Source organism: Leptidea sinapis, chromosome 24 (assembly GCF_905404315.1).
Source record: "Leptidea sinapis chromosome 24, ilLepSina1.1, whole genome shotgun sequence".
NCBI lineage: Eukaryota > Metazoa > Arthropoda > Insecta > Lepidoptera > Pieridae > Leptidea > Leptidea sinapis.
Genome location: NC_066288.1, coordinates 9,459,451 through 9,481,569, shown reverse-complemented (window position 1 = coordinate 9,481,569; position 22,119 = coordinate 9,459,451). Strand labels below are relative to the sequence as shown.

General features: G+C 36.0%; 2 protein-coding genes across 3 annotated transcripts in view; one reads left to right on the top strand and one right to left on the bottom strand.

Annotated features, from left to right (window-relative positions):
- Positions 1 to 22,119, bottom strand: part of LOC126971817 (transmembrane protein 50A) — a 46,897-nt gene that overhangs the window by 12,563 nt on the left and 12,215 nt on the right. The window contains exon 4 of one of the 2 annotated variants that reach the window (XM_050818251.1): positions 21,665 to 21,811. In XM_050818251.1, the coding sequence (XP_050674208.1) occupies positions 21,702 to 21,811 (110 nt within the window). In that variant the 3' untranslated portion in view covers positions 21,665 to 21,701. Of the gene's footprint in view, positions 1 to 20,041; positions 21,812 to 22,119 lie in introns of those variants that run through there. The other variant, XM_050818250.1, reaches the window with a different exon arrangement.
- LOC126971760 (nidogen) lies at positions 616 to 20,328 on the top strand. Its single transcript, XM_050818152.1, has 7 exons — positions 616 to 835; positions 9,508 to 9,998; positions 10,110 to 11,761; positions 11,850 to 12,848; positions 13,206 to 13,380; positions 14,901 to 15,185; positions 18,628 to 20,328. The coding sequence occupies exons 1-7, from the start codon at positions 653 to 655 to the stop codon at positions 18,851 to 18,853; spliced, it is 4,011 nt and encodes a 1,336-aa protein (XP_050674109.1). The 5' UTR covers positions 616 to 652; the 3' UTR covers positions 18,854 to 20,328.

The following is a 22,119-nucleotide window of genomic DNA, read 5'->3' as shown; positions in this document are numbered from 1 at the left end:
TGAAGACACATTGTAGTGTCTTTAGTAGTATTTCCCAAAAGTACTTCAATTTCCTATTTCATCCCCATGTAGGTCAAAGATTCAAAAATGCTTATCAAGTGCCTAAATACAAAGTTTTATTGTTTTATCTTCGATAATGACGAATTTCCATATAAACTGCCGTCCCCTATTTCAACCCCTCTATTTATTTTTTTGCAATAAAAAATAAATTAGCCATAATATATCATTAACTTTTGACTATTATCTATGTAGTAGGCCAGGAGATTCATAGCACAGTTTGAGTTCTACCTAGTTTACCTAGCTCCTGTCTCCCAACTATAGTTGCAACTATACTACATATTGGGAGAAATAAGGGTATTTGGTTTGATTTGATCTATCTAGTATTCTTATTCTTAGCAAAGGCCTCCGCTTATAGTTACAATTGAAACCTATAATGTACTAGCCTCCAAATCTAGTGGGCTCTGCAAGACACAAATATATCGACAATAACCATAAATTTATATATCACAAAAACAAATTAATATAACTGCCTATTGTCTAATCGTCAACGGAATCAGTCTGAATGTATCGCGTATGCAAATACGATTAGTCCCGAGTTGTTCCCAACGTCCCAACTCCCCGAAGCGGTCAGTTTATTTTAAATCGAGACGAGATGTGGTCGGTTCTATTGCTGCTGGTGTACGCAGCTTGCGCTACGGCTATCACCCGTGACCAGTTCTACCCCTATGGCCAGGGTTTGGATCAGCGATTACCCCGTGGAGCGGAGGTACCGTCCCCAGAAGTGCCCCTAAATGTGCCTATCGCTTTCTACGGAGAAATTTATGAAAGCGTTTTTGTGAGTACATTTTCTTTTACCATTGTATCACAAACTTAGTATATTTCTCACAAAAATTAATGAGTAAAATTGAAAAAAAAAAATACATCTTTAAATAAGTACCTACATAATGTTATTGATTTTTAATTTAATTAAAAAAAGTATTCCATACTTTGACATGTACTTAGAGTTTTAAGTTATTGATTAAGAAAACTGTTGGTCTTAAGTTCTGTTACTTAAGAAAAATGTAAAACAGTAAAATTGAAGACATCTTAGTAATTATATTAAAAAATATTCCAGACTTAAGTGAATGATACTTAAAATATCTTGAAAGGTGCAAAGTTCAAGATTTGAAGAACGAAATATTACAGATACTACTTATGTTATCACCATTGTTTTAAATACTCATTTTGTTGTCTTAAAATTACCGCAAATATGTCGCATGCATCAAAAGCTATGCAAAACAAAATAAAGAAAACATCCGAGTGCATTCAAAAAAAGTCCCGAAGGGAGAGGTCTCTGCCTCGCATAGGTACGCATAAATTGGGAAGGATTTATTTCTCCTCTATTACACGTTATGTAAGAATTATCTTTTAGATTTAGGATGTAAACAATTTGTTACGTTTTAAAGTGATAATCCTCACTTCTGGGATTAATACCCAAATAAAATTTGAAAACAAAATTTTATGAACTGTGAAATGTGAGTGCTCTTCCAACTGAGCTAAACGCTTTGTTCAACTCTCAGGTTGTGGCTACATCTACAGGTTGTATTTTACAGTTCAACTGTTTTTAAGTACATTTGAAAATTTTATTTGTAATTTAGAATGTGTCAGAGAAATAGTTAAATATTGAACAGTAAAAGCTTACTTTTCTGGTCACATTCGATTAAATGTAGATCTACTGATTGTGGTTTTTCCTAACTGTTGGAAAGTGGAGTGCGAGGATCCTTCGCACAGGATGCCGTGAAGCAGTAATGTGTAAACTTTATTGTGTTTCGGTCTGAAGGGCGCCGTAGCTAGTGAAATTACTGGGCAAATGAGATTTAACATCTTACGTCTCAATTTGACGAGCGGCATTGTAGTGCCACTCAGAATTTTTGGGTTTTTCAATAATCTTGAGTGGCGCTGCATTGTAATGTGCAGGGCGTATCCATTACCATCAGCTGAACGTCCTGCTCGTCTCAGCCCTTGTTCTCATAAAAAAATTGCTATCACTCTAGTTTAAACAATTTAAGAAGATTTTTAAAACCATGGACTGTTTTGCTGGCCGTACTATAAGGATAACTGTTGTGTGAAGTAAGACTGATGCTTTTAGCATTTGAAGTACGCGTGTTTACGCGTACTACAGCCAGTACTAGATGGAACCTACCTTTGTGTGGTTACTACTAATGAATGGTTAACAATATTAGGGCAATGACCAAATTACAATATTTAACAATGGATTGTGTTAATTAAAAACAACCCTGGCGCCTGAACTAATGTTGCTTAATCACTTCCCAGTTAATTATAATTATTTAAATCACATTTTGTATTCACAAAGACAATTGTTATATTTTATGTCGGTTAACAATTTAACTTTTAATGTAGGTGATAACGCTAACTTAATCATGATAAGCAAAATATTTTATTTTTAAAGTGATAACCCTCACTTCTGGGATTAATTACACAACTTAAATTTGAAAACAAATTTATGAATGATGCGAGACTGAAATCCGCGACCACTCGCGTTCCGTGCGAGCGCTCTTTCTGCTGAACTAACCGTTCGAGCGACGATGTTGACAAATCTTGTATGCTTTGTTTAACTCTCTGGTTGTGGCTATACAGTTTATAACCTGCTCAACCCCAATATTTGCATATTAAGAACTTGACTTAAGATGTCGCTCTTTCAGATATAAACAATTTGTATTTTTTTTTAATGTAGATGCAACCACATCCTGAGAGTTGAACAAGAAATTTTAATTTCAAATTTAATTTAATTAGTTTTTTACGGATTTTCAAAAATATAAATACATTTAAATAAAACACTTTTTAAGGGATTAAAATTAATTGTACCTTTGTTTTTACATTAGATTTTTGCGTAATAGTTAAATTTTTATTACTATTTTAGTTAACCCGACGTTTTTAGGGGGACTGTAGATGAAATGAGTAAAGATAGTATTTGTCCTAGGTATTTGTCTTCGAGCTCAAAAGTATGATAATAGTTTAATAAAACACTATTGTTTGAATTTTCAAACGGTAATAACTTTTGAATGAATGGACCGATTTTCGCGCGGTTGGCGGCATTTACTCAGTTTTTTCCTCATAAAGAATCTTTAAGTTTCAATTAATCGAACTCGGAATTTCGAAGTAATTTTGAAGTTGTTGAAGAAAAAACACTTTTTTCGGTTTTCTTTCGTCAACAATAACTAACGAACGAATCAACCGATTTTGACCCGCTTGGTGGCGATCGACGTGGTTTTTTTATGTTAAGCGCTGATCAGAATAGATTATTTAGAATTGATCGTAAAGCAGTTTAATTTTTATTCCAAAAAAAACAAATATGAAAAAAAAAAATATTGGTTTTATGAGATTTCTTTAAATATATCGGTCCGAATTGTATTCAAAATCTAAGTTTTGTCAAGTCCTTTCCAATGACACTGAAATCAGTCAAGTCGTTCAAAAGTTAAAAGATTTTTACATCCATACATACACACACACACACATACATACAGACGTACGGACACCATCGCGGGAATAGGCAGGGAAACTTCCTAGGACCTTAAATTTTCTTCGCGGGAAGTTAAAAAATCATTTCGACCGGACACTCACCTAATAATTCAAAAAATTTACCAGAAATAAGTATAATACGTTTAGAAAATCAAAGTACAAGTCAGCCTTATTTCAGTTAATTAATGTAGTATAAAATAAATAAATTTAGCATACAAAAAAAATAATAGATATGCCATTTGAATTGTGTTAAATTAACTGATAGTGTGTGTGCGAAATGCAACGGAAATGCACGTGGGCAGTCGATAGCTTGGGTCACTGACTCGCTTATCCAACCATTGATTTTATACCAATTTAATTATTGACAATTTTTTAGAGTTTGAAATATACATCGAGGTGTTTATATTTATAACTAGCTGCGACAAACGTTATTCTGTATATTATAATAAATAAAATAATGTTCTTATATGAATTTGTCTATAATATATCATAACATCAAAAATTACTTCGTAAAATATGCACCCTGCTGTCGTAATGAAATTGTTTCACAGCAGAACTGTCAAACCGTGCGTCAATAAATTCTCTCATAGAAATTATGTATGGACACATCAAAGGAAAAACAAATTTGTTGTTTTTATTTAATTTAGCAGCATTTTCCTATTTATTCCTTTTAAACCTTCTCTGGACTTCCACAAATAATTCAAGACCAAAATTAGCCAAATCGGTCCAGCCGTTCGCGAGTTTTAGCGAGACTAACGAACAGCAATTCATTTTTATATATATCCTATTATCAATATTATAAATGTGAAAGTTTGTATGTCTGGATGTATGTTTGAACTTCTTTAACGCAAAAACTACTGATTGGGTTTTGATGAAACTTTACAATAATATAGCTTTTACACCAGAATAACATATAGGCTATTTATTATTTATAAAACTATCGCGTGAATTATACTTTATATGGCAAACAACGTTTGCCGGGTCAGCTAGTAGATAATATAACTAGGATCCCATAGTCGCTCGTGATACCGCTTCGCTGCGACGTATATTCGTGCAAACCTGATTCGAAAATAATCAAAGGATAGCAATTAAAACTTATTGTGATTTCATCAATCGGCTCAATTTTTAAATAAATATAAATAGCGCGTGCTAATTTAGAATAATTTTGTAAATCTTGTTTGTTTTTAATTAAAATACTTGATTGAATCAAGTTGAAATTCAAAATTCTGTCTCGACCATAACCCATAATAAATAAAATAATAATTCAATGAGTTCAAAAAATTTTAAAATCGGTCCAGAAATGGCCGAGAAATAATTTAACACAGAAATCAATTGGAGTCACCTGGTGGGAGCTCCGCTCAGCTTCGCGTCACTCAATTAATCAAAAAACTCCGAAAACACCTGGCAAGAACTTGTATACAAACTTGGAATACCAGCGTGGAAGGAGCGCTTCGGTCTAAGTGGGTTACTTGATAAAGTAATCACCGCCGCCCACATTATCTTCCAACAGACGAATTAAGACCGGCCTTTTAGAAAGTACTTAAAGCCTCACCAAAACTTTATAACGATTTTTTGCGATGCTTGCAAGTTCACCTTTCTTAAAATTAAAAAAATTTATGTAAGTTACACCTCATACATCTTAGATCATACGTCTAGATAGACTATGACAGCTGTGAAAACGTCGAAAATAATTGAGTTTAGAACTAACCTCTATTTTGAGCAATTCACGAACACTAACACAAAGTAACTCCCGCAAATCGCGAGTGAAAGACGAAGCTTGTCACGCACACTAAACTAATATTCCTGGCCTGTTTTTATCGGTTGTCTAACAGAAAGAGACTATCTAGGCGTATATATTATCTAAGTCATACATCAGAAAACTTAGCCATATACAATGTATATATTATATGACTATGTTCTATGATGCATGTATGTATGTATTTGAGTATATAAAATAAACTACGTTTAAAAAAACCGACTTTAATATTAATAAAATACTATTATTAATATGTGCTACCTATTGAAAGGTTTTAAGTCAGTGCCAAGCCCTAAACAAAATAAAACTTAATATTATAAACAGCTTACTTACTGTATTTATTTAGGTTGTCTGGTCTTGCGTGTCTGTCCGCTTGGGTTGTTTTTTTCTAGACGAAGCTATCCCGCTCAAAGTCACGCGTGGCGGGTGTAGGTACCTTTATTACATTTGGCTTGGCACTGACTTCAAAGCTATCAATATGTAGCATATACAAATAATAGTATTTTATTAATATTAAAGGTAAAGGTTTGCATAAGAGGTGTATTAAATAAAATGTTTAGTTATTCGATACTTTTCAGTTTTTGAAGTCGGTTTTTTTAAACGTAGTTTATTTTTTATTTTATACGTTTTAGTGTCAGTTAATAATAATATATAATCAACTTGAATGAAAACTCCAATAAATGCCTCCACCTGTCATCCAGGTAGACGAAAATTTTCATATATGTGTTCATAAAATGAAAACCACTGGGCCAAACTATGTAAAATTTTTATGGGACCAAATGGCATCTATTTCGCATCAAACAAAGAAGAATTACGTAAATCGGATCATAAATATCAGAGTAATCGGTGTACATACATAAAAAAAACGATCGAATTGATAACCTCCTCCTTTTGGAAGTCGGTTAAAAAATATTATAAACCAATAGGGTTTTAGTTTCAAAGACACAAAGTGACATTTTTTGTAGCGCGATTCGTATTTAACGCGCGATGTCGCGGGTAAAAGCTAGTGAATTATAAGTAGCAATGAAGTCAATTTATATTTACTAAACGGTTTGTTATTTCATTTACTATCTAAGAAGAAATTTATACAGCAAGTAGGCCTACGGTATCTGTACAGACGACCCGACTGATAACATTATCATACCAGAACTCGAGAGGTCGAGACATTTGTAAAAGCACGATAGTATATTTTGCGAAATTTAGTATTTTATCTACACCCATGCTTTAATAGTTATTTATGCAACTGTTGTGTAATAAGGGGTATTAAAACACGAATGTGGATTTGTGATGAACATGAGTGTTTTAATGCCTAATTATCAATAGTTGAATACAAGACTTTATCTACACCCGGAATATCCTCTAAAACATTCTGGAACAGTTGGCTTACTGCTAACATTAAAACACCAGTCCTAGTCACCTAATATCATTCATTACTGATTATATAGAAATAAACTAAGTATTAATGAAACAATTATTTGTTTTAGTAGTAATTTACATTTTGTATAGTGCAATAATGAAAATTCAAATAAATATGCCGCAAACAACTATGTTTTCAGCAATATGGATATCGTGTCCGCGGTTCTCGAGGGTGCAGAAAACAATTTTGGGATAATTTTTAAATTCTTTTGCAACTTTTAAAATGAATCGCTCATGTTTTGTAAACAAAACAATAAAAATATCGAAGAAAAATGTAATTTCGAAATTTATCTACACCCATGCTTTAAATCCTCTATTAAAGATTCTGAAACAGTTAGCTTATTGCCAACATTAAAACACACAATGTCCTAATAACCATTACATCATCCAAACGAGTGTTGTAATGTTGTACTGAATTTCATAACAACACTCCTATGTTTTTTTTTCGATCCATTCATGTGCAAAGAATTTCATCAGAAACAGCCACATTCTGGTCGATGCGTATTATCTGTATGAATTTCAAAAAAAGAACATTTTCGTTCGCGCGTTCCACGCTACCAGAACGTCGCGCGCCGTAAAAAAAAGTAGGTTATTCGAATCCCCGCCATTTTTCTTAGAAATTTTTTAATTGTTTTGTTTACAAAAAGTGAGCGATTCAAGTTTTGACAGCACACCGCCAGATATTTTAAACGCTGCAAAAGAACATAATATTCAAGTGAATTTTAATAATTGCACTATACAAAATGTAAATTACTACTAAAATAAATAATTCTTTCATTAACACTTAGTTTATTTGTATATACCTAATGAGTAATGGATGATAATATTAGATTACTACTAAGACTGGCTGTTTTAATGTTAGCAGTGTTTCACAATCTTTTAGAGGATTCAAATTCTGGGTGTAGATAAAGTCTTGTATGCAACTGTTGATAATTTGGTATTAAAACACTTATGTGATACTATTATTACACTCGGCTTCACCTCGTGTGATAGCCCACATTCGTATTTTAATACCCCTCATTACACAACAGTTGCATAAGTAACTATAACAACACTGTTTAGTATTATATATATATACTATAATATTATAGGCTCAGTTATCAGGGAAAATCTCAATTGTAAAAGATATAACAAAATGTTAAAATTATTTCACTATTTTTGAGGAACTGTTTTATTTTCAACCAGTGGGAGGCTGCTTTGCACAGGATGTCGGCTAGATTCTAGCATTTTATTATAACTTTAGAGTACCACAACGGCGCCTATTCCTGCCGTGAAGCAGAAATGTGTAAGCATTATTGTGTTTCGGTGTGAAGGGCGCCGTAGCTAGTGAAATTACTGGGCAAATTAGACTTAACATCTTCTCTCGAGGTGACGAGCGCTATTGTATTACCGCTCAGAATTTTTATTTTCAAGAATCCTGAGCGGCGCTGCTTAGTAATGGACTAGGCGTATAAAATATCATCAACTGAACGTCTTGCTCCTCTCGTACCTTAATTTCATAAAAAAATCAAATTATGTATGTGCAATATTTATTTTGGTTATATTTACGTGTTATTTTACTATAAATAACATTACAAGACGTGATAAAAATTTAGAAAATTAAAATTTTTAAATACTTACTCTGAAAATGAGATTACAAAGTGTAGATACACTACCTACCTACACTTTGTAAATCTTCAAAACTACAAGTTTATTTATATAGTTTAGTACTTAAAGCGCTATAGTCCTAAAAAGTAACATTTTTAAAAATCTACTTAAAATACTTCTACAAATACTACGGTTCCAATTTTTTGACATGTTTATCTTCATTTCTTTATCTAAATTATCGCTGTTTCGAAAACACGATTACGAAAAAAAATCTCGATAGATTTATTTTTTGAAAAATAGTCTTTCTTATTTGAATTGTTTATATTATCATAAAACTATGATAGCTATAAACACAAAACTTATTTTATTCGATAGTTTATTAGTATTAATAAGTTTTCACTGTGGGATTTATCAATACGCTTTGTGAATTATTTTATAAAAATTTTTTTCGTAATAAACCAAACGCGACGCCTTGGTTGCATGCTCGCTCAAGCCAGCAGTACGCCCGTGACCACTGTCAATATTATTTTGAATATTATGCCACGCGGGATTTTGTATATATGTACTTTAGGGAAGTTAGATAAATCCAAGATGACCGCCGCACAAAATTATGATTTCAGCAATATGGATATCGTGTTCGAGGTTCTCGAGGGTGCAGATAACGATTTTGTGATCATTTTAGAAATCCATGATGGCCGCCGCACAAAATTATGATTTCAGCAATATGGATATCGTGTCCGAGGTTCTCGAGGGTGCAGAGAACGATTTTGGGATCATTTTTGAAATCCAAGATGGCGGCCGCACAAAATTATGATTTCAGCAATATGGATATCGTGTCCGAGGTTCTCGAGGGTGCAGATAACGATTTTGTGATCATTTTTTAAATCCAAGATGGCCGCCGCACAAAATATGATTTCATAATGTTGAAATCATGATTTTGCGCGTAACATAACATTTCTCTCATACGTCGATAAAAAAGATTTACTTCAAAAATGCATAAAAAATATTATCACAGTAATTCCGTACTCTAGCACAACTGTAAGTTTTAAAAATATTACGCGGTCCTTCTGGATCGGCGGTCGTTGACCCACATCGCTCGGTTCGTTCTCAGCCATGCCCGACGCCCGTGTCCATGCGTACCTATCGAATCTAACGTTCGCGCAATTTTTACCTAAAGTGCTGGGAAAACCTCGCCTTAAGTATTAGTACATCAGAATTTTTTATTGCAGGTTAACAATTATGGAGTACTTTCATTTAGAGCTGATATTCCCAGCTTTTTAAATGCAGAATTCCCTCTTCCGTATCCATCTATAGCGGCATTTTATGCTAACATCGATACAACAGAGAGTGGAAATGTATATTACAGAGAAACTAACGAGTCATATGTCTTACAAAAGGCAGAGGAAAGCGTTCAGAACAATTTCCACGAATACTACGATTTTAAACCGAAAAGTGTATTTATAGCGACATGGATTGATGTTCAATATGCGAATAATGAAAGACAGGATAAGAAAAACAGTTTCCAAATAGCTGTTATAAGCAACGGCACTGAAAGCTTTGTAGAGCTCTTGTACCCCGAGCGAGAGATACAGTGGTTCCAGAGGGAAACTCCAGTAGGAAGTCTGCCCGATGCTAAGGCACAGGCGGGTTTCATATCTGAAGATGGTAGAATATATACTCTAAGAGGGTCGGGCAGCCACCAAATTCGAAATATAGTTTCGTAAGTATTTATAGCTTATACAGAACTGGTAGCTCTATATTAAATAATTGTTTAAATAATTAAAAAAATAACAGCTTGTAATAAAATATAATCTTTTTAAACGAATTCCAGATGGTCGAACTCTCAAGAACCAGGCAAATATGTATTCAGAGTCGGAAATATACCTGTTAATGAAACTGTTGAACTCCCAGATCAATACGACGAAAATGAAATCGAAATTGAAGAAGAAAGTAAAACATGTGCGCAGAGTGGGCCTAGTGTATGTCACATACAAGCAAGATGTGTCGATTATGAAGCTGGTATCTGCTGTCAGTGCAATGAAGGTTTCTACGGAAATGGAAAGTCTTGTATTAAAAGTGACGTGCCGCTACGTGTCCATGGAAAACTCAATGGCGTGATTAATAACGAAAATCTAGACGATGTTGATGTACAAGCATATGTTGTTGTTGCAGACGGAAGATCTTATACAGCCTTAACACAGATACCACTTTCGCTGGGTAATAGTTTGCAACTACTTAGCGTGTTTGGAAGTGTTGTAGGTTGGCTGTTCGCAAAGCCATCAGATAACGTCAAAAATGGCTATCAACTTACTGGAGGCGTGTTTAATCATACAGCAGAAATACACTTTCCTGAAACTGACGACAGAGTAGTTATAAATCAAGATTATCTTGGACATGATGTATTTGATCAACTTACATTAGACGTTGATGTTCGTGGTACTATTCCTGTAATACAAGCAGGCAGACTTGAAGTTACTGAATATGAAGAACAATACACAACAACACAAATTGGAACGCTGCATAGTGTATCAAGGAGAGTTTTTACCAACAAAGTGACCGGGCAAAAATATACGCAGATAGTTTCGCAAATATTCACATTTAACACATGTAAATTTGCAACGTACTCTGAAGATGACCAGGTGCCTTCAACTATGAAGGTTATTAAAAACTATTTATCATTTGACGCAAAAGATAATATAGTGAGGTATGGCTCCACTAATAAAATTGTACCTACAGGTCAAGAGGATCCTTGTATTCAGGGCAGAAATAGCTGCGGTCCACACAGTACCTGTGTAGCTCAAGGCGATTCATTCAGTTGTATGTGTCAAACCGGTTTCACTGGTATTTATTATGAAGAAACAACAGCGTGTGTCGATATAGACGAATGTGCTGCTGGAACACATAATTGCGACTCAAATGCTGAATGTTTCAACGAAGACGGAAGCTTCCAATGTCAATGCCGTGAAGGTTATGAAGGTAACGGAGTCACGTGTACGATCATATCTAGATGTAGAGATAAGATTTGTGACCCTAACGCCAAGTGCATCGATAATCCTAATGAAGAGCCTATTTGCTTGTGTAACCCAGGGTACACTGGAAATGGAGAAAGATGTTGGATCGCATATGATATACCAACCTGCGGTAACTGCTCCCCTAATGCTCATTGCGGCTACTCACAGGATACCAATACTTATATTTGCCAATGCAATCCTGGATTTACGGGCGATGGTCAATACTGTTCTGAGAATATATCTAGTTTCCCTGAAACAAGTCATGCTATTGGGAATACTCCTTTAGAATCATCAACTACTTTGACAGAAGCTGAGTATAATGAAACGTTCGTATTGCCTAATTGTGACCTTTATGGTTGTGTCTGCCCTCCTGGTTATTCGAATTATGACCATGGTGGCAATGACTTATGTCGCATCAATGATTATAAAGACTCAAGTACACCTACATTAACTAATGAAAATGATACTACATGTAAGTATTAACAGTAACTACCTATTACGGATATCTAGTAATATGTTTGTGAAGCTAAATATAACACCATAAACTTTTTAATTTTTAGATACTTGTCAACGAGACTCTGACTGTCCAACAAACGCGGTATGCTCTTTTTCTACAGAATCATATATCGGAAGTTATCAGCCATATGGTCAATGTGTTTGTTCCGAAGGATTTGAGGGTGATGCGTACGAATGCATTGAAAGAACTGGACCCAGTTGCTCATGCGGTCTTGGTGCCCATTGCATAGAGACAGGCACAGGCGATCTAATATGTGTATGCGATTCGGGCTATCACGGTGATGGCTATACATGTCGGCCGAACTTCATCTGCACAAACAGTTCAGACTGCGAATTAAACGCCGAATGCCGGATAGATATAAACACCCGTGAATATATCTGTCAGTGCATAGAAGGGTACATAAAAGATCAAAGCGATGCATGTATTCCAGACAAACAGCTATGTAATGGCGCAGTCTGTGCAGAACATTCCTCGTGTCTTTACGATGATTCGGTTAGAGTAAATTATTGTCACTGTAATGATGGCTACGAAGGTGACGGAACCTCTCAATGTGTTCCTAAAGGTAGGAGTTGTGACTACGCAAATGACTGCGATTACAATGCAGTGTGTACGCCAGTGGAAGAGTCATATCAATGCATTTGTAGTGAAGGTTATATAGGAGATGGCTACATTTGTCTTCAAGAAGTTAACTGTCGAACGAATCCATATTTTTGCGACGTGCATGCGTCGTGTCTGAAGACCAGTGATGGTTATGAGTGTGAATGTAACTCGGGGTATAATGGAAATGGTACAAATTGTGTATTAAATCCTCGACAAGCTGGTAATTTCTTGGTTGTCAGCGACGGTGCGTCAATATATCGTGTACCATTTGTAGTTACTCCAAGCGACTTTGCTAAACCATTTAGCAGTGCAAATTACCAAGTTGCAGTCGGGATTGATGTTGATTGCTTGAATGGAAAAATTTATTGGGGCGATGTTATTAGCAGTGCAATAAAGCGAACTTCGTATGATGGATCAGGATTTGAACAGTTTCTATCTCAGGGTAAGTTCAATACCCACCAATCTTATTAGCTATTCTTAAATTTGTGTATTATTTGATTAACGAGAGTATCACACATTCAAATAAGATATTTAAAAGGAAGAAGAAGAAGCGAAATATATGGTTAAGTAATTAACTTCTAATAAAAAATACAGATATATTTACACCTGTTTTAATGCTTTTAACGATAGTTTTATTTAAAAACCACTTTAAAGATATTGTTATTCGAGATTATTACAAGTTCTGAACTAGAACGAATCTACCAAACGTCCATGAATATTTAAAGGGACAATTGAGTTATCTTTAGTGTTGTTTCCAAGTTTTGACATAAGCATTTAACAAAATTGTTTTCTTTTTTAGATATACAATCACCTGAAGGCTTAGCCGTAGACTGGTCTGCCAGAAATATTTTCTGGACAGATTCTAAAAAGCTGTCTATTGAGGTAGCTAATTTGGACAGTAAAGTAAGAAAAGTGCTATTCTCAAAAGTTGAAATTTATAACCCTAGAGGGATAGCCGTTCATCCGGGGAAAGGGTAAGTAAATTGCAATAATATTATAAGAAATAAAACCTTAGGCTGCATTGGGGTTAAGTTGATGGCCCGGGTAATCATAGTATGATTCGTTCGTACTCTCGCTGAACGTTGGCTAAAGCTTCACGCACAGACTTCATATAAGAAACCAACGTGTCAAACCAGATATATTTATGTCAGAAAACAAGTTTATTATGTTTCGATATGAATTCGTTATTAATCAAATATGTTTTAGTGCAGGCTTTAAAGAACCACTGCCCTTCATTCAATGGTTAAGGCAATATATTTTCCCTTTTCAATCCTATCATCACAAATTCAACTTTGCTGAGTTGAAGTATTATTTTAGTAAGAGGATTTGGATGTGCAATAAGCCAATCTAATCTTTTGAGCCGCTCTGTTTATTCCGAAATAATAACAGCTATAAGATAAGATCCGCTAAATTGTCGTTGAAGAGATCTAAATCAGCATTATTTAAAATTATGGAATTCTATGTGGAACAAATCCTATAGAAAGGTGCATTCCGTCCAATATTAGTTCTCGTAACCGGTAAATAGAAAAAAATTGTTTTATTTCGAGTATTACGTTGAGGTACTTGAAATGTTATACAATTTAATACGTCCACATAATCTATTTTATTGTCTACAATTTTGTACAGATATGTAATGTCAAGCATACGCCGACGAGCTGCTAATTTTTGTAAATTGAAGAATTGTAACTTGCTATTATAATCAAATCTATTGCTTATGTTTTTATTGTTTTTACACAGATGTCGAGTAAACGTACGATTTATCCTCTCGATTCGGTCACTATGTACTGAATACTATGGATTCCATATTGTGCTGCCAAATTCGAGAATGCTCCGCACTAGTGCATTATATAAAATAATTTTAGGTTTGGTGCTCTTAAAATCTTTTGTCGCTCGCCATATAAAGCCGTATATCTGAGCAGCTTTAGAAATTATTTTATTGTAATGTGGAATGAAGTTCAATTTACAATCTAAAATTACACCCAAATCTCTAACCTCTTCTACTTTTCTTAAATTTACATTTTTTAAACTATAAGTTGTTTGAAGTGAGGACCGTTTTCTGGTAAATGATATGTGATGGCACTTGGAAACATTTATAATCATTTTATTTATATCACACCATACTTGAATTCGGTCAAGTCTTGTTGAAATAATATAGCATCGTCCTCTGTTTGGATTATTCTATATAGTTTCATATCAGCGGCGTATAATGAATACTCTGAGTGTTTAATGCATGAACTTATATCATTTATAAACAATGCAAAAAGCAGAGGTCCGAGGTTAGATCCCTGAGGTACTCCAGAATAAGGAATAAATTTGGACGAAGTTAATAGAAACAAATTGATACCTATTTGTAATTAAATTCTTCTAATGTATTTTCCAGGAGATAAACCAGAATCCTAAGCAGGAGGTTAATCTCATGAACCTACGATCTAGGTGAAAACCGAGGAATACCTCGGTTAATAACACAGGTGGTTTAATAACTATTTGCTTTCAGAAAAATATTCTGGTCGGATTGGAACCGCTCTGGTCCAAAAATTGAATGGGCAAACATGGACGGAAGTGAAAGGGGCATTTTCTTGGATCAAACAGATGTAAAGCTGCCAAACTCCTTAGCGATTGACTGGGTCAGAGATCGTCTTTGTTACGCGGACGCGGGACTCCTCAGTATTAGATGCGTTGGAATCGACAACATGGAGAAAGAAATAGTTGCAGCTAACTGTTCTTATCCATTTGGACTCGCAATCAATGGAGACAAATTCTACTGGAGCGATTGGAAAACGTAAGTATCAAAGATAAAAAGACCAAGTTATTACTGTTTGTTGATGGGTCGTTGATTAATTATTTTACATTCCTACCACCAAGAATATGTTCCAATAACATAGTAAATGCAGAGATGTGGAATAATATACAAACAAATTATTCAGCCATTATTAAACGAGCTTTAATTCTTTAAAAATAGGTACCTACTTAGTATTAATGTATGTACATACCTGTCGCAAGTGCGTATTATATATATACGCTTTTAATATAAAACTTGGTGTTAAAGGATAATAAAATTTTACCATCGGGAGGCTTCTAACAGTTACAGAATGCTGACGAGTAGGCCGGTACCATAGCGGTGCATTTTTCTGACATGAAGCAATGGTGGGCTAGTATTATCGTGTTTCGGTTTGAAGGGCGCCGTAGCTAGTGAAATTACTGGGCAAATTGGGCAATGGAATAAATACAATTGGATCAGAAAAGTTATAGAATATTCAAAAACTTATATATTAAATAGATAAATAATCCAGTTATTCTTTAAGACATAAGAATGGCGAATATTCCTGCCTTTAAAAACTAATGTGCAAGCATTATCGTGTTTCGGTTTGAAGGGCGCCATAGTTAGTGAAATTACTGGGAAAATGATACTTAACATTTTATATCTCAAGGTGATGAGCGCAATTGTACTGCCGCTTAGAATTTTTGGGTTTTTCAAGAATTACTGGGTTAATGAGAAAACATTGTATGTCACAAAATGACGAGAGCAATTGCGATGCCATGATCAATGGGACAGTTACAGAAAAGCTGTTTAAAGTTTAAATAATAATTGACAAGAAAACAAAGTGGCATGAATGATGATGATGAATGAAGACACACCATGATTTTGGGCACCCACAGAAACATGCCCTGTACTTTCCCCGGGGCGTAATAACAATAGGGGAGACCCAGGCCCATGGGTGTCGTAAGAGGCGACTAAGGGCTTTTTAGAAGTGGGAGACTACACCACGGCACCCCGCTCCACGCTCAACGTGGACTTTTGCAATATCAGGGGAATTCACTCCAATTTAAACGCCGTCCACCACAACTTTTTTGCCTCATGCCGGGGTATGTATCTACGTTAGGGAGGATATCTGCTTTCGCCGTCTCGGCAATTTTGAGGGTAGGAACCTGTCTACTCTCTGGCTCCGCGTAGATTTAGAGTACCACGTCCGCATCTATGCGTGTGTCTACAGGTCCTATAGTGGTAACGCAGAAACCGATCAACTCATGGGCTGCGTTCAAGCGGCAATTGACGACGTGCTTGCACAGATCCCCTCCTCTGAAATTGTAGTGTTGGGTGATTTCAACGGGCATAATGCCGAATGGCTTGGATCACGTACCACAGACTACGCAGGGCGATCTGTGCATAACTTTGCATTGGCGTATGGTCTGTCCCAATTGGTTAAGCCGCCAACGCGGCTCCCGGATGTGGATAGCCACATGCCGTCCTTATTAGAGCTTCTGCTGACTACACATTCCGATGGTTACCAGGTCTTTGTCGATGCACTCTCGGAACGTCCGACCATTGCCTGGTCAGGAGTGTAGTACCTATCCAACGCCAACGTCTCAGACCACCAGCGACCCGCCGCGTTTGGCACTACAAGTCAGCAGATAGGGACAGGATGCGTTCCTTTTTTGCATCCTACCCTTGGGGCAGGGTTTGTATCCCTTCGGCTTATCCTAGTGCCTGCGCCGTTGCAGTAGCCGATGTGATACTACAGGGCATGGATATTTTTATACCAAGCTCTGTAGTACCGATCGGTGGCAGATCACAGCCCTGGTTCGATGCGTCAATTTAAGCAGCATCTGACTGCAAAAAACAGGCGTATCGAACTAGGGTTGCGGCGCTGGGCATAAAGGATCCGAACTGCAATGTTCTTAAGAGGAAATATAACCGTCCCTCCAGATTTTTTAAGTGGCAAATCGCCCGTGCGAAGTCAAAGCACGTCGTCAAAATCAGCGAGCAGCTTTCCAGTTACCCGACCGGAACACGAAAGTTCTGGTCGTTGTGGAAAGCTGCTCTTAGTAACTTCAACCAGCCGTCCATGCCGCCGTTGCACATGAGGAATGACACCCTGGCCCATACACCAGGTCACCAGTTGATCAACGACCGACATCACGGCTTTCGCCATGGTCAGTCGGCAGGTGATCTATTGGTATACCTAACACATAGATGGGCGGCGGCTATTGAAAGCAAGGGTGAAGGCCTGGCAATTAGCCTGGATATAGCGAAGGGTTTTGATCGTGTATGGCACAAGGCGCTCCCCTCAAAACTTCCATCATTTGGGCTTACCGAAAACTTGTGCAAGTGGACCTCCAGCTTCCTCACTGGGCGCAGAATACAGGTCATTGTCTACGGATATTACCGAATTGTTGGACATCTCCAACATACATTGCTATGTAGACGACAGCATTGGTGATGCCGTATACACGGGACATGCAGGTCTATCTCGGGAAATCGTCGACCAGTGCCGGGAGAAACTTGTGTCTTCTAACGAGTCCTCTCTTGAGAAGGTCGCGGAATGGGGTAAATTGAACCTTGTCCAATTTAACCCCCAGAAGCCTCAAGTTTGCGCGTTTACCACTAAAAAACCCCATTTGTCATATCATCGCTTTTCGACAACACTTCCCTTAAAGCCTCGCCTAGTATCGGAATACTGGGTCTCGAAATCGCGAGCGATTCCCAATTTCGTGGCCATCTGGAGGGCAAAGCCAAATTGGCTTCGAAGAAACTGGACATCATTAATAGAGCACGGCAATACTTCAAGCCGGCCCACATTCTAGCGCTCTACAAAGCGCAGGTCCGGCAACACATGGAGTATTGCTGTCATCTCTGGTCTGGCGCATCCCAGTATCAGCTCGATCCATTTTGACCGCGTGCAGCGTAGAGCAGCTCAAATTGTCGGGCACCCAGGTTCTGTGAACGGCTGGATCACTTGGCGTTGCGTAGAGATGTCGCTTCATTGTGTGTCTTCTACCGCATTTACCACGCGTAGTGTTCCGAAGAGCTGTTTAACCTGATTCCTGCCGCCAAATTCCACCTTCGCACGACACGTCAGAAGTTAGGATATCATCCCCACCATCTGGATGTGTGGCGGTTCTCCACAGTGCGGTTTTCAAGAAGCTTTGTTCCACGTACTACAAAGCTGTGGACTGAACTTCCTTGTGCGGTGTTTCCGGGACGATACGACATGGGTACCTTCAAAAAAAGCGCGTACACCTTCCTTAAAGGCCGGCAACGCTCCTGTGATTCCTCTGGTGTTGCAAGAGATTGAGGGCGGCGGTGATCATTTAACAACAGGTGACCCGTACGCTCGTTTGTCCTCCTATTCCATAAAAAAAGTGGTAGCATAGTAGGGAAACATTCAAATAATTTGTTAGTAATAAATAGTTTTTTAACAATCAGTAATTATTGATTACAGACTACAAATTGAGTCCATAGACACTTTAACGGAGGTGAGAGGCCGCGTCCCCATCACGACAGCGTCTAAAAGGTTGTATGGCGTGTCCGTCGCTCCTGAAGAATGTCCGGCATTGACAAACGCTTGCCAATACAGGAACGGGAACTGTGGAGCGAATCAGATATGTCTTCCTAATGGCCAGAGTAGGACATGTGTGGATGGCGATCATATTCCCGAAAATTATTAGGCTAAGATAGACACAAACCCGCAACATCAGAATAAGAAGCGACCTTTTGATCCAAAGCAACCTAGATGATATATTTTCGGGTTTTCATTTTATTTGCTTTAACAATTTTTTTTGCTAACGCTACTTAGCTTACGTTGGGTATAGGGCCCCTTGATTACCGCGAGTGTTTTACATTTACGCTACTTTAAAAAGGGATTAAAACGCTTACGTACCTTATTGTAACTGTATTTTTAAATTAGGTTTTTGCGTAAAACTTACTTTTATTTATTTATTTTTGGGAAACAAACAGTATTTAAAAGATTTTAAAAATACATATAAATTTGTACACGCACCAATAAAGTTTCCACTAAAATACATATTAAGTGAGCAGCAGTATAAACAAAACAAAAAACTTACAAACTCTAGAAGACAAAAAAAACATACGGATTATTGCTAACTTAAATGAAATTATTTATACAAGTATTCTCGAATATCTTTCTTAAACTGTTTGATCGAACAAGTATGTAAATCAATATTATGACATTTTATATTATACTAATTATTACAAGCCCAATTATATAAAAGTATTTTGAACATATTTGGTACTTGTTGGTGGAGCATAAAACAATGACTTAGGAACATTATTATTTTATTTAACCCGACGTTTAGTCCCGAGGCGACTCCTGTCAACCCTCTGAAAACGTACTCTGCAATAGTCACGAAACGTCGGGTTAGATAAAATAAAAATAAAACTTTTAGACAAAAACCTAATGAAAAGTTACAGTTAAAATTACACGCGTTTTCATCCTTTAAAAAGTATTTTATTTAAACATTTTAAGAATGGTCAATAGTGTTTTGATGGCGCGGCACGGCGTGCGGATTATATGTCATTATTTACAATAGATTACACAGGATCCATATTTTGTAAGTCCTAAGATTAACGCGTAACAAATAGTCAGATCGGTATTAATTTATTTCAATTATTCATTCACTTTCCATATCCAATCTATAAAAGATTGGTTTTTAAACTTAACTGCTTCTGTTTTTATAATGTTTACGTCACAAACGTATATATATTTTTATTACTGCATATACCTAATTTATTAAATATTCACAATTTGATAAAATAAGGTTGTAATTGAAGAAAGAAAGAAATTTGTACTCAAGCAAAATCTGCAAAAAGGCGACCATTGACGCAAATGAAACACATTTTACCATAATTTTAATAAGATCTATATTTAGATAAGTTTAATGATCTAATACCAAAGCAATAGTTATTATTTATGTTATAATGTTATATGATTCGGCATAATTAATTATTTAATGTGTACATGAGATATACCACATTCATATTACTTACTTCTTAAGAGCTATGCCGAAACCTATAAGCAAATTAATGTTGAGAAAATATGTTACAACATAACGGTTTGAATATTTCTTTTAACAAATAAAACATTTAAATGTTAATGATGTAAATATACTGATATAAAATATAACATTGTTTTAATTTGACAAGTCCGTAGATATAATACTGTATTCATTTTCACTGGTAATGTAAAAATAGGTATGTACCCTTTCTTATACAATTTTTTCATGAAGAATGAAACTCAGTCTGTAGTAGACACAATAAAGAAATTGTGGATTTTATTTTCTATGTCTTAATTAGAATGTTCATAAGTCTATATTCATACTGAGCAGTTTCATCTGCTCAAGTTCAAACACACTGATAAAAATCTCATTTGCCAATGGAATGACAAGATAAAATATGTTTGCCATTTTATGATTAATATAAGCACACAAATTATAATATCTTTAGTAAGTGGTAGTAGGGATAGGTTTTTGGATGATTATCATTAAGGATGTAGAGGCAGTATCAAATGGACAAAGGCTTGAGTATTTCACAACATATTTTTGGGTAACTCTCACAGTGGACAGTAATTTTAATGACATTTTAATAAACTAAGCAAACCCGGTGCAACAAACCTAGTTACAAGATTCGCCAACCAATAAAAGACTAATCTTTTTTAATAAAACACTAATGTCGTAATTGGTTCAGATCGTGTTGGCACATAATTTTTTTTATTTAATCTGCAATTAGATGCACCTCATACATTTTAGTTATTTATGCAACTGTTGTGTAATTAGGGGTATTAAAACACGAATGTGGGTGTATCAAACGAGGCAAAGCCGAGTGTGATAATAGTATCACCTGAGTGGCTACGGAGCGAAACGAATGTAGACAGCTCGTTGACCAATTGAATGTGAGTCACGATCTGCTGAGGGAACGACTAATAAGAGTGAAACACGTGTGTGAAAGTGAAATTCGGCTATCAACAATCCCCGTGAATATATACGTTAGAAGATTGTTGTTATAACACTTGTTTTATAGGCAGGATTAATCTATCGAAAGATAGAAGTCGATCTGATCCCAATTGTGTAGAATTAATTATTACACCATTATTAAAATACTTTAAATATTATAATTGTGTAATAAAAGAGATACTTTGTTTCTCCGCCACATTGACTTAGTAAAATATGGTCTCATCTGATATTTGTCTCAATTTTGGGTCCCACTAAAATAACCGGTAGGTACGTAGCTAGATTCCATAATTTTGCCTGCTCTTATAAGTACCAGATCCAAACCTGACCCATATCTAACTTATCTAGGTTGTGTAATAATAAGCAATTACTTAAAATCTGTTAATCAAATTATAAACATGAGTAATAAATCAATTTGTGACTCAGATTTTAAAGAATGATAATTAACATTCAGAAAAATATAGAAAAGAATAATAAAATTAACAATGATTGATACAAAATATTTTATCTTACATTATCTATTATGCAACTGTTGGAGCAACTGTCATCTTTAGCCCCACATATCTTCAGTACGGCCAAACTTAAATACGAGAGATCCGATGAATATGAAGGCGTTTTGTAGAAATAAACTTACGCCAGGCCACACGTGTTTGTCGTTTCCTGAAATATCCAAAATACATTTAAGTATATTCATTTTATACCACAAACAAAATTATGTTTATAGCAGTTGGCCGCCGAGGGGAGCTCCGCTGGGATGTGTACCAGTGGGAGGCTCCTTTGCACAGGATGCCGGCTAGATTATGGGTACCACAACGGCGCCTATTTCTGCCCTTGAAGCAGTAATGTGTAAGCATTACTGTGTATCAGTCTGAAGGTCGCCGTAGCTAGTGAAATTACTGGGCAAATGAGGCTTAACATCTTATGTCTCAAGGTGACGAGCGCAGTTGTAGTGCCATTCGGAATTTTTG

Bases quoted from the DNA above. Each gene is read 5' to 3' on its own strand.
- LOC126971760 (XM_050818152.1), top strand. From the start codon at position 653: ATGTGGTCGGTTCTATTGCTGCTGGTGTACGCAGCTTGCGCTACGGCT. The intron at 9,999-10,109 runs GTAAGTATTTAT...AACGAATTCCAG, and splicing joins CAAATTCGAAATATAGTTTC to ATGGTCGAACTCTCAAGAAC. The intron at 15,186-18,627 runs GTAAGTATCAAA...TATTGATTACAG, and splicing joins TACTGGAGCGATTGGAAAAC to ACTACAAATTGAGTCCATAG.